Genomic DNA, 17176 nt, shown 5'->3' with positions numbered 1-17176 from the left:
CTGGAACTCATGGCCATCCTCCTGTGCCTGGCTCCCAAATTTTGAGATTATAGATATGAGACAGTGTTTTCTCAGTGTATTATACAACCATCTGGGCACGAGGCTAGTCTCTGAGATGCCTCCACTTGTAATTAATTGCTTCCACTCCAGGTCATTGATATCAATTTCCATGTATAGCTGAAAACAAATAGCTAACCTTGAGATCAATTTCTGTTGCGTTTACAATTATAGTCATTGTGATAGTTTGTACTGGCTGGCATACTGACATAATCTCAGCTCATCTAGAAGATAAGCTCTGGACATGCCTGTGAGGGACTGTTTAGATTCAGTCAGCCTTTGGGAATACTTGTGAGGGATTGTCTAGATTAGGTTGGTTTAGGTAGGAAGACCCTCGTTAACTGCGCTTGGGTCTTGAGTTAATAAAACAGAAGGGAGCTGTCTGTGGATACATTGAAACTAACTGTTTCAGGCTGTCACTGTGATTTCTGGAGCCATGATGGACTGTATCCTCAAAACTAAGGCAAAGTAAGTCCTTCCATTTTAAGAGATTTTTGTCTGGTATTTTACCACAGTGGTAGGAAAAGTAACTAATATGGAAACTCATGTGGATAAGTAGATCCCTTGCTGTGAATAAGCTCAGGACTTTGGAACTTGTTTGAAGGACTGTGGAAGATTTGGGATTTGGGCTTAAAACAGAGCTTGAAATGGACCATTTTGGTGGGTACTTGAAATACAAGATTGTTGAAGAGAAATGTGTGTAGTGGAGACCCAGCCCAGGAGATTTCAGAGTGGAACAAGGATGCTATTTGGCACTGGCTTGAGGCCATTTGTGTGACATTCTGGTAGTGTTCTTCCCGTGTTCTGAGAACACAGCAGTAATGGGGATGTGTGCCCTATGCCGCTGTATATTGGAAGTGTGACACTTGCTTTTACTTTATGGAGGCTCCTAGACGAGAGATTGCCTGGAATCTCTCCAGTTTCAGTGTTGGAATCAAAAAGACTATCCCGTAGTATTAAACGGCCATGATCTAAGGGGACAAAAGGAGGCAGTTATGATTTAAAAGTAACGCGTTTGAGTGTCAAGTTGACAAGAGGCAGAATGGTGATGGGTTAATATTGATGATCAGCTTCACAGGGTCTAGACTCAACCAGGAGACAAGCCTACTTGTGAAGGATTATCTCGATTAGGTTAACTGAGGTAGGAAGACTCACCTTAACCAACCTACTCCTGACTGTGGATACAGTGTGACCAGTCACCTCAAGGTCCTGCTGTCATGACTGGCTGTTTCCTCAAGGTGTGGGCAGAAATAAAGTCTTCCTTAAGTTGCTTTGGTCAGGTGTTTTGTCTCAGCATTGAGGACAATTACTAAGACAGTCGTACACTTCGTGTTTTCAAAGAGGTCCATTAGAAAGTTGTCCTGTCTCCAGTCCAAGGCTTCCTTCTGTTCTGAAAGGTAACCTCCCAGCTCAGCCTCGTACTCAGGACACATGAATCTTAAAGAGAGGCGTTCTAGGGAATGGTTACCAACTCCCAGGAAGAGTCACAGCACTCTTTAAGACAAGCTATATTCCTTTTTCTGTGGGGAACTCCCCCTTCGTGTGTGGTATGAGATACCACTTCTGATTAAGATCATATCTTTTCTTTTTTATTTTAAAAATGAACACTTCCTTCACGCATAAATGAAGTAATAACAATAGCTGATTTCCTTGTGGCCAGAGCTTTGTGCCACTCCTCAGGGTCGGTGGAGGATGTGGTCTGTCCACTTCACTATTTTAATTATATCAGAGCAATTAGCTTAGAACTCAAGCTTCTGAAAACCCATTATAAAGATAAGGAATTCATTTGACTGTATTATGCTCCAAACTGTAAATGAGATTTAAGATTAATTGTCTATTAGTTGGATTTTAAATTGAAACTTCCTTCCGTTTTACATCTATCTGATTCACCATGAAGCTTGGTTTAAAAGGTTTCAAAATTACCGATTCTTTAAAAATAAAGTTCTTTTTAGTTAAATTGAAGTCAATTTCTTTTTAAATCAAAGCGTTTTGTTCCCTCAAACTACTGTTTGCTCACTTCTAACTAGGTGGAGTTATATGTGTGTTGTTGTTGATGATGGTTAAATGGAGAGTAACATGAACGAGGGTGGGGGGGACCCTAACAAAAAGCCCAGTTCCTACTGCCCTTCCCACAACATGGAAAACACTGAAACAATATTTTATTTTTATTTTTCTTTTTCGAGACAAGTCTTCTCTGTGAATTTTTGGAGCTTGTCCTAGAACTCACTTGGTAGCCCAGGCTGGCCTCCAACTCACAGAGATCCGCCCTCCTCTGCCTCCCGAGTGCTGGGATTAAAGGCGTGCGCCACCACTGCCAACTTCAATCCCGTATTTTTATTGTCAGGTTATAAATCCCATGAGGCAGATTATTGATGAAAACGATAGTCCTCCTATCCAGTACGTGTCGCTGGGTATTTGCTACAGTGAGGGAGAAGGAACAGTCTGAGAGCAGGCAGTGGAGGAGGGACTCCATGGCTTCCGACAGAGGTGCAGTCAAGCTTGGACTGCAGGTCACAGAGAGTGTTTGGATGTGTGGAGATGAGTGTGGTGGGTCTTGGGGCTAAAGGGAAGAGATGAACTGGAGGAAGGAACTGGAGGCAAGCCCATGCTTGGAGTTCTGTAAGTAAGCTAGTGGATGTCATAGGAAGGCAGTAAAATGGTTTGCACTCTGGCTGAATACTGCTTTGGGAGTCATTGGAGAGACAATTCCAGGCAGCACATTAGCTGATTTTCTTTTGCTTATTCAACATGTATGCATCTGGTGCTCACCTTGTACCCAGTGCTGGACTTTTCCAAATAGTCTAGTTGAGAACCCATAAGGACACCCATAGCTACAGTGGGAAGGGGTACAGAAGCTGTGCTGGGTGTGACAAACCTCACAAGCTGGAGCTCACCAACTGCGTGGAAGTGAGACCTGAGAAAACACCAGTTTAGTGTGAAGGGGTATGTGCACACTCCTGTGTTCAGATGGTGCCGGTCAGCTGACAATCCATCAGGTACCTGACCGGAGAAACTCAGCCTTCTCGGTGGTAAAATGGGCAGCTCAATAAATCCCGAGTAATCCTTGAACTTAGATTGAGTGAACTCCACAGACATAGTCCCCAGCCCGCAACCAACCGGGAAGTACCATAGGCCTCTAGAAATACTACTAGAAATACTGTCTTGATAGATGTGTGCATCTGAAAAATCTATTTTATAAGTGATTGCCATACTTTCATGGTAACTCCATGAGAGTACAGCCATTCAATGCCCAACCTGTCTTCCAAGCTTGAAGTCTCTGAACTGTTGTTTTTGCTGAGTGGCAAAAAGATCTTTATGAAAACAAAGGGAGGAAGCAGTGTATGGGGCACCTGTCCTGAGTTTCGGTGGCTGATTGCTCTACTAGTCAGCCGTGCATAAACACACAGCTGTCTGCTGTGCTGGGAACATGGATAGACGCTGTCCCTCACAATGGCTGGGCAGTCCAGACTTAATTCTGAGCAGAGAAAACTGATTTCACTGATATCTTGTGATGATAAGAGAGAGGTTCAGGGAAGAACTGGAAGTAATTTAGTGGCTTGTCTTGACAGAAGACGTCCATTGTGGAGAAACAAACAGATTTGGTTCAGTTAAGGAAGGGCGATGCATTTTAAATATGTGGACATTATTATTCATTGTCCTGTTCTTCATTGTTGTTTTTGTTTTGTTTTGAAGGTAGGAAATGTTGTTCTTTGGACAGAGTTAAATGCTGCTCAGCATAAAAGGCTCGGCGTGGAACAAAGCTTGCAGACTGTGACTAATTGGCACTGCCTGGGCTATTGAGAAGACAGAATGTCTCTAATCAGCAACGGAACAAACCCTCACTAAGGCTCTCCTTCTCTCCTAGGACTTCCTTCGCTGGGCATCTGGCCGGCATCCTTGTTGGACTGATGTACACTCAGGGGCCTCTGAAGAAAGTCATGGAGACATGTGCAGGTACAGAACAAGGCGCCTGGCCTGGCAGCAGTTAGAAGCTCACCTTCATTTTTGTATGCACAGAAGCAGCCCCAAGATTCCTTGTGGGTCACTTTGGAAATGTCCTGCTGTACTCAGATTTCTCTTTAAACCGAGAGCTAACAAGACAGCCATCACAGGGCCTCACACTGCTCCTCAAAGGAGAATACCAACCCAAATTTCAATTCTGGGCTGTTCTTAAGGAACAAATGCTGCTGTAGACTTTTGCCCTCACCCCTAATGCGTTCACAGAAAACTGCAATTTTCCTCCAAACGTGAGGTTACAATAATGTATTTTTCTGTAACATTCCTTGAATTAATAGACATGCCTGGCAAGGTTACAGAAGGAGACCAAGGCTAGACTGGAGGACAGGGCTAGTAATTTGAAGAGTTCAGAATGACCACCAGGTCCTTGATGGGCAAAACAATACATTCATGGGAAGCCAAGCCATGTAATTTATCTCTTGAGGTTTGGTTCCTGCTTTTTATTTTCTTTGCTGTTTTTTCTTTGCTTTTCCCCTCCTCTAAATTGATGTTCAATGAAAATGTTTTATTTAGTAGTGAATGCATTTAGACCCTTTAATATAAAATACTGTACTGATTTTGACTTGTAAGGCAACTATTTTGCAAACACTTGTTTTATAGACCATGTGCATTCTAATATTTCATCTTTTATTCATGGGAACTCTTCTGAGACTATTTTACCTTTTCTTGAACCATAAATAATTTGTTTTCACAGTTTGCACCGATGACTGTTGTTCTTGGGAACCATATAATATTCATGGCGTTTGAAAGCTTTCTGAGCCCTGCTTACTGGCAGGTTGTGTTCACTTCGGGGTGAGTTTTACAGGCTGTGCTGTATCTATACAGATCCCCATTTCTGCACATTTGCCTGTTACTGTCGCTTGTATGTGCCTGGAGGAGGCAATAGGAGCCACCTCTGCTAACAGTGCCCGGCTCTATCACATTCCCAGCTCAGTAGGACAGTGCCTCTCTGGTCATGAATACTGATAAAGGGGGAGAGTGCATTTTCTTGATCCACTTTTCTGGGTCTTAAGATTTAGTGGTTCTTAAGGCTCTCTGCAGACAAACTAAAAAATTGAGACATATGATTGGTTTAATTTTTAAAAAGGATTTTCCCGACCATTATAACATTTAAACTTTTTTTTTTTTTAACCTTCCTTAAGACCGTATCTGTTTTCTGGGCAGACATTTTTACATTCTGGGAGTCATGAAGTGGGTCATTCTGGGAGTGTGCCCGGACCTCTTTCTGTCTGCTTCACCTGTGCCAGAGAAAGTCCCTTAGGAAGGGTAGGGACCATGGCTCTCCTAAGACCCTGTTGGGAGAAGGCTTTTTCCCACCGCAGCATGTCTGTCTTTTTATACCGGCTTCAGAGCCCAAGCCTGGTACCCTGAAAAGCAAACATCAGCTGAAGTCACCTAGAACTTTAAGGAACCACAGTGCATGTAAATTAGGGTTTCGCTGACACCCACCTATACACACACACACACACAGAAAGTGAGAGAGAGAGAGAGAGAAGAGAAGAGAGAGAGAAGCTATTCCCTAAAAGGTTGGCTCCAAACAAATGAAGTTTGTTTTTAACAATTGTTTAGTAGTCATTTAAAGTGACCCTGGGCTTCCTCAGGAAGAACTGCAAACTGTGTAATTGTTGGAGGATTAGCTCTTAAAACCTTATGACTGCTATTAAAATGTTGTTTCCTTTGTATTTAGGCCTTTTTTCCTCCAATGTTGGGTATCCAGGACAGCAGTACTACTTTAATAGTGCAGGTAAGTTCATGTCATTTAATACAGCTTAGCTTGTTTTGAAAAACTGCAGAATTTAGTAGCATGGAGATGCTTTAAGATAGCATTGGATTTGGATATGGAATAGCTCACATGGCAAACAGTTGTACCTTGGCTCTTCCTGGACACTGAATGGGTCTGGGTAAAGCAGGGTGCATCAGGTGGGATATTAGGAAAGATGCTAACTCAGGTGTGAAACAGTTGTCTTATTGGTGTAAGGCTTCGCATGTACAATAAGGTGCATGTTACCCTCAAGATAGCCAAGAATCACACTGACAGAGTGTTTGGCTTGGTCACAGGGATACAGTTCCACACTGTCTATCCCATCTACATATTCTTCGAGGCTCTACCTTGCCCTGATATACAAAGAGTCCTGCGGCAGCACATAACATCACATTTGCCAGAGACAGGTGTGTGATTTTGTGTGTGTGTCTTGTAAAGCCATAGGATTGGATGATGATCTACCCTGATAACTAAGGTGGTTGACTTGCACAGGTCCTATCTCCAACACAGATTAAACTTCTAGGCTCTTAATACCGTTAACTGATACAGTCGAAGATTCAACTCCTGCATGAGAGGAGAACATGGATGCATACACAATAATATTTAGGACTTTTGCGGGGACTGTGCAGTAATAGGAGCTGGGTGTCTTAGTGCAATAGACTATACATATCTCCCTTTAGATGCATATGTTGAAATCCTAGCCCCTCTCATGACAGTATTTAGAAGTGGGGCCTTTGGTATGAAATCAAATCACCATAAGGTAATGTCCTTGTTAGCACTCACATGAGAAGGACTCTAAGAACTCCCTGGTCTCCTTCTATTTGAGAATATAGTTGGTGGCAGTCAGCAACCAAAAGAGAATACATAGTCCTAATTAGTCTTAACAGAAACCTGGAGTCAGATATCAGCAAAAGCTGAAAGATCAGAAAAGCAGAGTAGCCAGCCACCAGAGACTTCTTACCTCTAGAAATCCTCAGACCGAATGGGGGCTGAACATCCTTTCTCCACCTCCCTAGTGATGGGATTAAAGGTATGAGTTTCCCATGTGCTGGGATCAAAGGCTTGAGCCTCCCATGTGCTGGGAACAACCGCTGCCTGGTTCTGTTTCTCTTTTAGACTGGTTCAATCTTGTGTAGTCCAGGGTAGCCTTGAACTCCTAACCTTCCTGCTTCCTCCTCCCAAGTGCTGGGATTAAAGGTGTAAGCCACCACTGCCTGGCCTCTACAGTTAACTAGTGGCTAGCTCTGCCCTCTGATCTCCAGGCAAGCTTTATTTATCAGGACACAAAATATCATACAACAGAATACTCACCAGAACTGAAGCTGACATCCTAACTTGGACTGCTACAACATGTATCCACAGCATATACTTTATAGTCATAGCAGTTGGCAATGGCCAGAGATTAGATTTGAGGCTGGCAGCCTTTTGTATGAAGTGCCAAATAGCTAAGGTTTTAGACACTGAAGCCTTTATTGCCCATTTGGCTCTGTTCTAACTAGCCGGCCCTTTCTTATATCATAAGAACAGGCATTGACAGTTCATAAACAATTGGACAATGACTATGCACCCAAAAATCTTAGGAAAATAAACCATGTGTCGGTTTCAGACCATAGGTTATAGTTTTGTTGGTTTTGTTTTGTTTTGAATCCTGGCTTACTTAGGCCTTTAATAGGTACAAAGAATTGTTCTTAATACATATCTGATGGTTGATCTTGATTGTCAGTCTGACTAAATTGAGAGCTGCCTAAAAGGTCAATAAAGGGCACATCTGGGCACATCTGTGAGGTAATTTTTATAGTCAGTTAACTGAAGGGACACAACCTTTTTTTGATAAGGGTGATGACATCCAGTAGGCTAAAGACCCCCTGAAATAAAAGGAAGAAGAATGAAACCCACCCACGATGATGATGACAGGCATTCTCTCTCTCTCTCTCTCTCTCTCTCTCTCTCTCTCTCTCTCTCTCTCTCTCCTCTCTCTCTCTCTCTCTCTCTCTCTCTCTCCCCCTCCCTCCCTCCCTCCCTGCATCCAGGCCTCCATGAAAAAGCAGACATGGACTGAAACCATGGGTCAAAATGACTCCTTCATCCTGTGAAGGTGCTCTCTCAGGTATTTGCCAGAGAGATGAAAAAACTAACACTATGTGCATGTAGTGTATATATATATGTACACATATGCACATGCATGTGTGTGTGTAATATATTGCTTTGGGTTTATTTTCCCATATATCATTTTTTTTGTTTTTTTAGGTTTCATTTTTTTTGTTGTTGTTGTTTTGTTTCTTTGTTAGTTTGTTTTGTTTTTCAAGACAGGGTTTCTCTATGTAGCTTCAGAGCCTGTTCTGGAACTCTGTGTGTACATGAGACTGGCCTCAAACTCATAGATCCACCTGCCTCTGCCTCCTGGGTGCTGGGATTAAAGGCATGCACCACCACCGCTTGAACTCCATACAACTTTATTAACTCACAGACTTTTATCCAGCAGTACTCTGCAAAGATCACATTGCAGAGTGTTGTTATGGACACTGTAAGAGAAAAAAAAAATAGCAGTCTCTCTCTTAGAGTTTATAGTGGAGGGCTGCTTATGTAGGAATGGGTATATAGGCATGGGTGTTTAGGGGTGGGGATATAGGAGTGGGTATATTTGAGAAGATTAAACAAAAGAGCCCATCACACTAATTATGTGATGATAAAAGCTAAGCCATGATGTGGTATAGATGGATAGCATTTGTTGAATTTTTACCTGCTCCTCCTGTAGCTCTCTCCTGGAAGACTCCTACACTCAGGGAACATGCTCTGCCCTGCTCTTCTCTCTTCACAGCACTCCAGCCTGGACAGTGCCTTTATTATCCTGTATTACCTATTACACAATATCTGAGGATGGTTTTCTCCACTCTGCTACTAGATTTCCACAGAGGGGCTCACCCATCCCTTTCTCTTCCTTCTAAGCAGAAGTCCAGACAGGAGTCTTGATGTGGAGGTGGGGATCAGTGCCCTGGGGAAGGAGGAACAGAGTGGCTGTACATGAGGCTGTCCAGAGGAGGTGGAGTTGTAGGACATGACAGGTGACTAGATGTTAAGGAAAGGGATTACGGAGAGAACTTCCCAGGGAGAGGAAGCAGAATCAGAAGTGGCCTGTTGGAGATTGTCCAGAATGTGCTAGGAAGGTCCTGATGATTAAATCCATAGTACAACAGTCTTAGAACTAGCCAGGCTCCATGTTCTCCATAGTTCTTAAGCCGCGGGTCATGGCTGCCATTAATCCTGGATTACATCATGTATGAGTCACCTGAACAGCCTAAAATTTACCCAGATAATGGGTCAGAAGGGGAGGACTGGGAAACTTCCCCCTTCCCCACTACACACACAGTTTCTCAGGTGATGGGACCAAGAGTAAAAGCTATGGCCTTATATGACTGGGACCTTGGGCTTGGGGACCATAGATAAGAGTTCTTCTGTCTCTGCCTTTAGAAGGTGCTGTGTGTGTGAGGCTTTCACCTCTGCGTGATCTGGACAAGGTGATGATTATCTATTTTTTTTTCTTTTTTTACACTTTACCTTTTTGGCTCTTTGCCCTTTGAGAGCCTTCCACCCAGCTCCCAAATAAATCACATACACAAAGGCTTATTATTACTTATAAATGCCTGGTCTTAGCTTGGCTTGTTTCTAGCCAGCTTTCCTTAACTTAAATTATCCCGTCTACCTTTTGCCCCTGGGCTTTTACCTTTCTTTATTTCTGTATATATTTTCTTTTCTTATTTTGTAGCTGGCTGGGTGGCTGGCCCCTTCTTTTCTCACTCCTCCTCTAGTTCCTTGATCTCTTCTTCCCATATTTCTCCTTCTATTTATCCTCTCTGCCTGTCATCCCCACCTATCCTTTCTCCTGCCTCATTAATGGCTGTTTGCCTCTTTATTAAACCAAGCAGGTGTTTTAGACAGGCACAGTAACACAGAGTTAAACAAATGCAACATAAAAGAATGCAGCACATCTTTGTTCCACAGCATAAACAAATGTAGCCCATCTTAAATTAATGCTCTACAACAATTAACAGCTGAACTGAGATGGTGTGATTGATCAGCCTTTATGGACAGAGCTGATAACTATAGTCCCTTGAAGAGCACTTTGGTTGTCCTTTGTAGGAACCAGTTCACAGTGAGTAAAGTAGAAGAGAAGTCATCCTGACCAATGTGACTGGGAGGAGCCAAGCTGCTCAGGAAAACCATCATAATTCTGCCTCCCATTGTGGTGCCTTGTTGACTCATACCCTCCAGGAGGCAGAGGACAAGGCAGCTCGCAGTTAGAAGTTGTTAGAGGGAAAGAGGCTTCTCTGATGGTTTACTTCTGTAAATCTCCACAGGAAATAACAGGGGAGTCTGGGGAGAGAATTCTGTCAAGAGAAGTTCTTGCTGCACAAGTGTAAGGACCTGGGTTTGATCCCCGGAACTCAGGTTTAAAAAATAAATAAATAAATAACAGGCCCAGTGGCATATACCTGTAACCCCAGCACCAAAGAGGCACAAACCGGTGGATCCTGGGGGCTCTCTGACCAGCCAGCCTAGCCTGGTTAGCAAGCCCCAAACCACTGGGACTCTGTGTCCAAAACACAGCACTTTGAGAAGGAATGACACCTGACGTTGTTCTCTGACCTACACACACACACACACACACACACACACACACACACACACACCCACCACATACACACACCACACACACACACCACATACACACACACCAACACACACACACACCACATACACACACACACACACCACATACACACACCACACACACACACACACACACACACACCACATACACACACACCACACACACACACACACACACACACACACACCAGGCCTATACACACACACCAGGCCTACACACACACACACACACACCACACACCAGGAGCCTTCTGGGTAAAAGAACTAGCACTACCACACTTGTGCACAGACGTGGCTTGTCATGGACTTCCTGGTCCTAACATTTTGCCTGACAGCTGGGAAATTGAGCTTAGGAAGGCTGGGTAATTTGGTCACATTGACAGGTAGCTAAGGGCAGGTCTGGAACCAGGATGCAAGTCAGTGATTCATTGCCCCTGCTTTCTGGTTGGGTGGGCATGTGAGATTCGTACACACTCTGACAAGTGAACTTTGGGAAACATAATAACTCTCTGTCTCTGTCTCTCTCTCTCTGTCTCTCTCTCTCTGTCTGTCTCTCTCTCTCTCTCTCTCTCTCTCTCTGTCTCTCTCTCTCTGTCTCTGTCTCTCCCTCCCTCTCTCTCCCTCCCTCTCTCTCTCCCTCCCTCTGTCTCTGTCTCTCTCCCTCGCTCCCTCCCTCCCTCTCTCCTCCCCCTCTCCTTCCCCCAGCCCCTCACCCCTCCCCTTGCCCCATTTCCTTACCTTCTTTGAGGACAGAGAAGCATACCCTCTCCTTTGTTCCTTTCTCCCTTCATCGGTGAGAGGCATTGGCACAGCAGACACAGAGACTGGAGAATGCAAGGCGGAAATCCAAACTTTTTAACCTTCCTTTTTGATGTCCTGTAAGATTAACATATTTATATTCCTTCATCTGGAGTGATCGGATTTCTTCAAAGACAGCACTACCACGGGCCCAGGTGGCCAGGCTAATGGTCATCTAAGCAACTTTGATGCGAGCATGTGTATCTCTTGCAAGTAGTGATTTATTCTTAACATGGCCACCTTCAGCTGGGAAACTCCTTAGAGGTCAAAGAAACTAACGGATGGTGTAAAAGCTGTTACCAATTTTTCTAATCTGTGTCGTTTTTCTTCATCTCTTTGCTGTGAAATCCTGGAATGTGTATAAGGACCAGGCGGAGCAGTTAGCAGAGTAATGATAGCCAGAGGGTTTTTTTTTTTTTAAACTACAAAGCCAAAGTATATAACTTAAAAAGTATTTATCACAAGACATAATTCAGACTTATTTATTCTAAGTATTGGTTGTTAGATTCCTCTGCCCTTGTTCATTATGAAGACTTTAAAACATCTGATTGGGCCATTAGAAGAACAGCTGTTGAAAAGTTTTGTTTCTCAAGGACCCATTATCATAATAGATATTGATGGCATTTTTGGTCTTGCTGGTGATTTGTGATTGGTGATACAGAATCTTTAAACTACACCAATCCTTCTGACCTAAGGCACCAGCACCGAAGATTTCCTCATTCTTTGTCTGACTAGTGTCAAGTTAAGATTTTGTCATGTCCATATGATCAGAGCTGTTGGCTTTATTTCATCAAAACATTGCTGGGCTGTTTTTAACAAAGAAATAACACGTAGAAAAATATTTTCCTGTATCAAGAAAATGTTACCGAAGATCATTGCAATTAACATCCATGCCAGTAAGACCCTGAAGACCTGTATTTAGTATCCGTACGTCCGAATTAGCTGAGTGCTGTGAGGTGGGGTGGGTAGGATTGCTGCTTAGCCCTTCTATTACACAGACATTTCACGGGGCTTTAAAGGTGATAATGAGCCATTTGGGAAAATAACCCAATATGGTTTTTGCCTTGCAATAAAATAATTAGCGTGCTCAGAGAATTGGGCAGTTCCACCACTTAGGGACTGTTGAAATATATATTCGGTGACTGAATACCCACAAATACTCCATTAGTGTTGTGAAGTGGCTGCACCTTTCACTTAGGCTCTGTGAAGTGAGTTGGCGGGTTTGGCTTGACCACTGCTGTCCTCTACAGTGCTTGGTATTTGGTAAAGAGCATTTAAAAAATTAAATAAATAAATAAAAAGCAAGATCCGTAATTCTAGCTCCTTCTCCCTTACTCTTCATATAGGAAGCATGCTAAGAGTGTCCCGAACACATCAGGGGCCCTGAGATTTTCTGATGGTTCCATTGAGTAAAGAACAGATTGAAGAGAGCGTCCATCTTTAAAATTGTGTTCAGTTCCCAAGCTGGTCATAAACCACTGTGAGGATTTAGAAATTTTTGCTTTTCTTCTCCTGTTTTGAAAATCATTAATGATACTGTTCTGACCTGGACACAAAAGAGAGAATATAGAAATGGACCTATTGGCAGTACTCAATAAATATTCAGTGGTGTTTACTTCATTGTTAGCAAAGCCTTCATAATTGCCCACCAAGTTCTAGGAAGTTTCACTTAAAGTTTCTTCCATGTTCATTTTTGTTTATTGTGTTAAGGAAATTCAACAAAATAGAACCAAGCCAGGAGAATATTACAACAGTCAGTTAAAAGAGTGAAGTATCTACATAGACATTTCTCCAAAGAAGACATGCAAATGGCCAATCAGTCCATAAAAGAATGCTCAACACCATTGATCATTGAATCTGTGCAGTAAAAGGGATGGGAACAGTGGTACATTCTTGCACTTAGGAGATAGAAGCATGAGTCTCAAAAGTTCAAGGCCAGCCTGGGCTACGTAATGACTTCAGGGCCAGCCTGAGTAACTGGTGAGACCCAGTCAGAAAAACAAGATAATGGGATAACACCATGCACTCGCTTATATTAGTCAGGGTTCTGTAGAAGAACAGAACCTGTAGAATGAATCTCAATCTCTCTCTCTCTCTCTCTCTCTCTCTCTCTCTCTCTCTCTCTCTCTCGTTCTCTCTCTCTCTCTCCCTCCCTCCCTTCTTCCCTCTCCCTCCCTCTCTCCCTCTCCACATATATGTATGTGGAATTTCTTAGAATGAGTTACAGGCTATGGCTTACAGACTAGTCCAACAATGGCTGCCTATGAATGGAAGCCCAAGAATCCAGTAGTCAATCAGTCCACGAGGCTGGATGTCTCAGCTGGTCTTCAGTAGATGCCAGAAGTTCCCGAAGAAGTTGGCCCTAATGACAGTGAAAGAATGGGATTGTTATCCAGAGCAAAACAAGCAAGCAAAAGGAGAGCCCCCTTCCTCCACACCCTTGTAAGGCTGCCAGCAGAAGGTGTGGTCCAGATGAAAGGTTTGTCTTCACACCTCAAAAATCCACATTAGAAGTAGGCTTTTTCACTTCAGATGATAAATTTTAATTAAGAAAAAAAGTCCCTCACAGGTGTGCCCAGTCATTTGGGTCTTAGTTAATTACAGTTGTACTCAAGTTGACAACCAAGAATGGCTATCACACCACTACAACAGCTATAGCTAAATTTAAAAAGATACATAATAGCAAGGGTTGGCGCAGGTGTACTGGAGCCAGAGCCGTCATGCAGTGCATGTAGGACTGTAAAGTGGTGCATCCACTTTGGAAAACGTCCTGGTGGTTCGTAAAAGATTTAAACAAAACTATAGTCAGACCAGCACTCACGCTCTTAGATACACACTCAACAGAAACACAGATGTGAGTTCACATACGCATTTGCCGCAATTGTTTATAGCAACATTATTCAAAATATTTGAAAGGTGGATATAGGGCTGGGGGAGGGGGGTGCGCAGCTATATGAGTAAACTGCTTGCTACACAAGCCTAGGAACCTGAGTTTGGATCCTCAGCATTCACATGAAAGCCAGATGTAATGACATCCGCCTGTGACCTTGATGCTTGGGGATAGAAACAGGTGGATCCTAAGGGATTATGCTTTGGCCAGCCTAGTCAAACTGACATTCAGTGAGAGACCATCTCATGATGGTTCAGTGAGAGACCATTCAACGAGAGACCCATCTCAAAACAATAATAATAAAAATAAAACAACAAAAAAATGAAGATGGAGAGTGATTGAGGAAGACAGCCAAAGCCAACCTCTGACCTACACATGTGCCCACAATGCGTGTGCATACATACACACAAAGGCAGAAGTCAATGCCTATCAGCTGTTGTGTAGATCAACTGTAGCTCAGCTATCTACAGAGATACTATTTGACCATACGAAGAAATGAAATACGGGCACATGTCACAATAGTCAGGAATCTTGAGAACATGCTGGGTAAAGTGTACCAGACACAAAACAGCATGCACTACGTGCCTCTATGTATACACTTTATGCAGAAGAGACATTTCTATAGAGATTGAAAGTAGATTAGTGATTACTTAGAGCCGGGAGGGATGTGAAGCTGAGGGGGTGTTAGCTAAAGGGGATACATTTCTTTGAGGGAATTATAAAAGTATCTGCAGTTATTTGTGGTGATGATGGTACAACTACATGCATGCACTGAAAAACTGAATTGGTAAATTTTAAACACTAATAGTTTGTCAATATTTTTTTTTCTGTTTGTATAACCAAACGAAGTGGGTAATCCATAAAGAATAGAGTTTATTTAGCCCATGTTTCTGGAGTTTGGGATATCGAGCATGTGCGAGGGTCTGGTGCGGACTGCTTGCTACAGCATGGATGGGAGAGGACATCACATGGAGACAGAACAAGCGAGTTCAGGACTCACTTCTTCCTCTCAGATAGCCACTGACAGCATCCTGGAAGCTGTGTCCTAGTCACCCTGTCTAATCTGCATTACTCTGCAGAGGTCCCACCTCCACAGATGAGTGACAGACGACACAGATATCGATGTGCAGTTACTGAGTTATCAATTGAAGCTGGCATCTTTTATTGTATTTTTATTATTTAATGGAAATAGGGATTCTAAATTGCTGAATGTTTTTGCTAGGCATGAAAATTCCCCTTTCAGTCTTGCATATAGAGGACAAGATGAGAGGTAAAGAGGGACGGGCCAGCTGAAACTAAGCGCATATGAAAATGCTATAAGGAAGCCTATGTGTGGTAATCAAAAGCTGAATTCAATTTTTTTTTCTAAAAAAAATCATTCATAATGAAGTATTTTAATAAGACATTCAAAAATAAATTTCAAAGTAGATTGAGTTCCAGCGATCAAATTCCTGAATGTGAAATTCAACCGAGTTCTGTGTTTTTCTGCAGTAAAGTTAGTACCCATTCATGCACTGTGTAGGATGACATAGAGAAACATGATACTGTAGCTTGCAGAGTTTCATTAACAACCAAGTGCATTAATTAAGACTAGAAACATCCCCTTCAAAGAATATGGTAACAACAGGGTAGAGGGGAGCATGGAGCACAAGATAACTTCTCCCATTAAGCCAGACTGTTATCTAAAGAGAAAAGCCCCTTCAAACTAATTCTATAACCATTGACAGTTAAAGAAAACAAGGACGAGCAAGGTTCAAACTGACAAAAGTTTGGTAGAATTATTTTTGCAAAAGCAAACTTTGTTTCACTGCCGTCTTTTATTAATTGGTGTCTGTTTAGTATGGAAATTATTATTTAATGGGCATGTCATCTCTTGTTTCTATTGAATACTGATTTTTTGAAAGTGCTGTTAGTTGGAAGTACAGTTACAATCAGAGAAAGTGGCTTATCTGTCTCAATCTTACTAGTTTTTGAAATAGAATACTCAGCATGGGTGCTCTGTGGTATAGGTATGAAACATTGGTTGTCTCTGATTGGGTGGAGCCACAAGAAGGTAAAACTTTCTCGGCTATGCCCCACCATTCTACCCACTCAAGTCAAAACTTCACAGGAAACACTCGGAGACGGGGATGGTGAACAGCTCTAAGCTGACAAATAGACTCCATAAAGCCCATTCCAGTCTCTTCTCTGCACCTCCAGCTGCCTTCTAAGTTATTGTTCCTTTTTCTCTTTAGCATGTAACATCTCATTCATGTCCAGGTCTGTGTTCTGTACTGTGGCTGCAGCAGTGACAGGATCATCATTGCCCACCCTTGTGGAACTTTTCTCTATATGTCATCTTTTTTTAAGTACAAGATTATTATTATACTCAAAATAGTGACATGAATTATTTGCTTGTCTTTGCATATATAAAGCTAGAATTCTGAAGCAAAAGCCATTACTGGGGTCTGTAACGTTCTGATTGTGCCCACAGGCCCCTCTGGATATCAGAATCACTACCCAGATGGCAGACCGAGGGCCTATGAAGAAACTCATAGGAACTATGATGTCTATACAGCAGGACTGAGCGAGGAAGAGCAGCTGGAAAGAGCATTAAGAGCCAGCCTCTGGGACCGAGGTAAGAGCCTTGAACCCTTCAGTTATTTTAAAACCAGCCTCGTGGCAAGGTGGTCTGAAAAAGGACTATTTGTAGCAAATTAAGCCTCGAAGAGTTTATAAAAAGGGTATATAGGTGAAAAACCTGTGCAGATTGTGATCTCAAAGAATGGGATGTGATGCCGTTGTCCCACAGCCTAAACTCCCAAGGTGCCAGACTGGATGCATTGTTAAGTGTTCTTTTTATAGGCTCGCTGTGCTTTGTGCCTTAATATTGAAGTCAAGAAACTTAAAAAAATAAATTAAGTACACGAGAAAGGTATTTTCTTTGGTATTCATGGCTGTAAAGTAGGCACTTATTACCATATACCAGTCTTGGCCACGAACTT

The 17176-nt window shown here is 42.7% G+C and overlaps 1 protein-coding gene across 3 annotated transcripts in view; it reads left to right on the top strand.

The window, feature by feature from the left end:
* Nucleotides 1–17176, top strand: part of Rhbdd1 (rhomboid domain containing 1) — a 126934-nt gene that overhangs the window by 55154 nt on the left and 54604 nt on the right. For all 3 annotated transcript variants that reach the window (XM_037210222.1, XM_028874140.2, XM_037210221.1), the window contains 3 exons: nt 3923–4011; nt 5762–5818; nt 16666–16809. In XM_037210222.1, the coding sequence (XP_037066117.1) occupies nt 3923–4011; nt 5762–5818; nt 16666–16809 (290 nt within the window). The remainder of the gene's footprint in view (nt 1–3922; nt 4012–5761; nt 5819–16665; nt 16810–17176) is intronic.

Source organism: Peromyscus leucopus, chromosome 13 (genome assembly GCF_004664715.2).
Source record: "Peromyscus leucopus breed LL Stock chromosome 13, UCI_PerLeu_2.1, whole genome shotgun sequence".
NCBI lineage: Eukaryota > Metazoa > Chordata > Mammalia > Rodentia > Cricetidae > Peromyscus > Peromyscus leucopus.
Note: the sequence above shows the minus strand (reverse complement) of the source record. Positions and strands in the feature narration are given on the sequence as shown.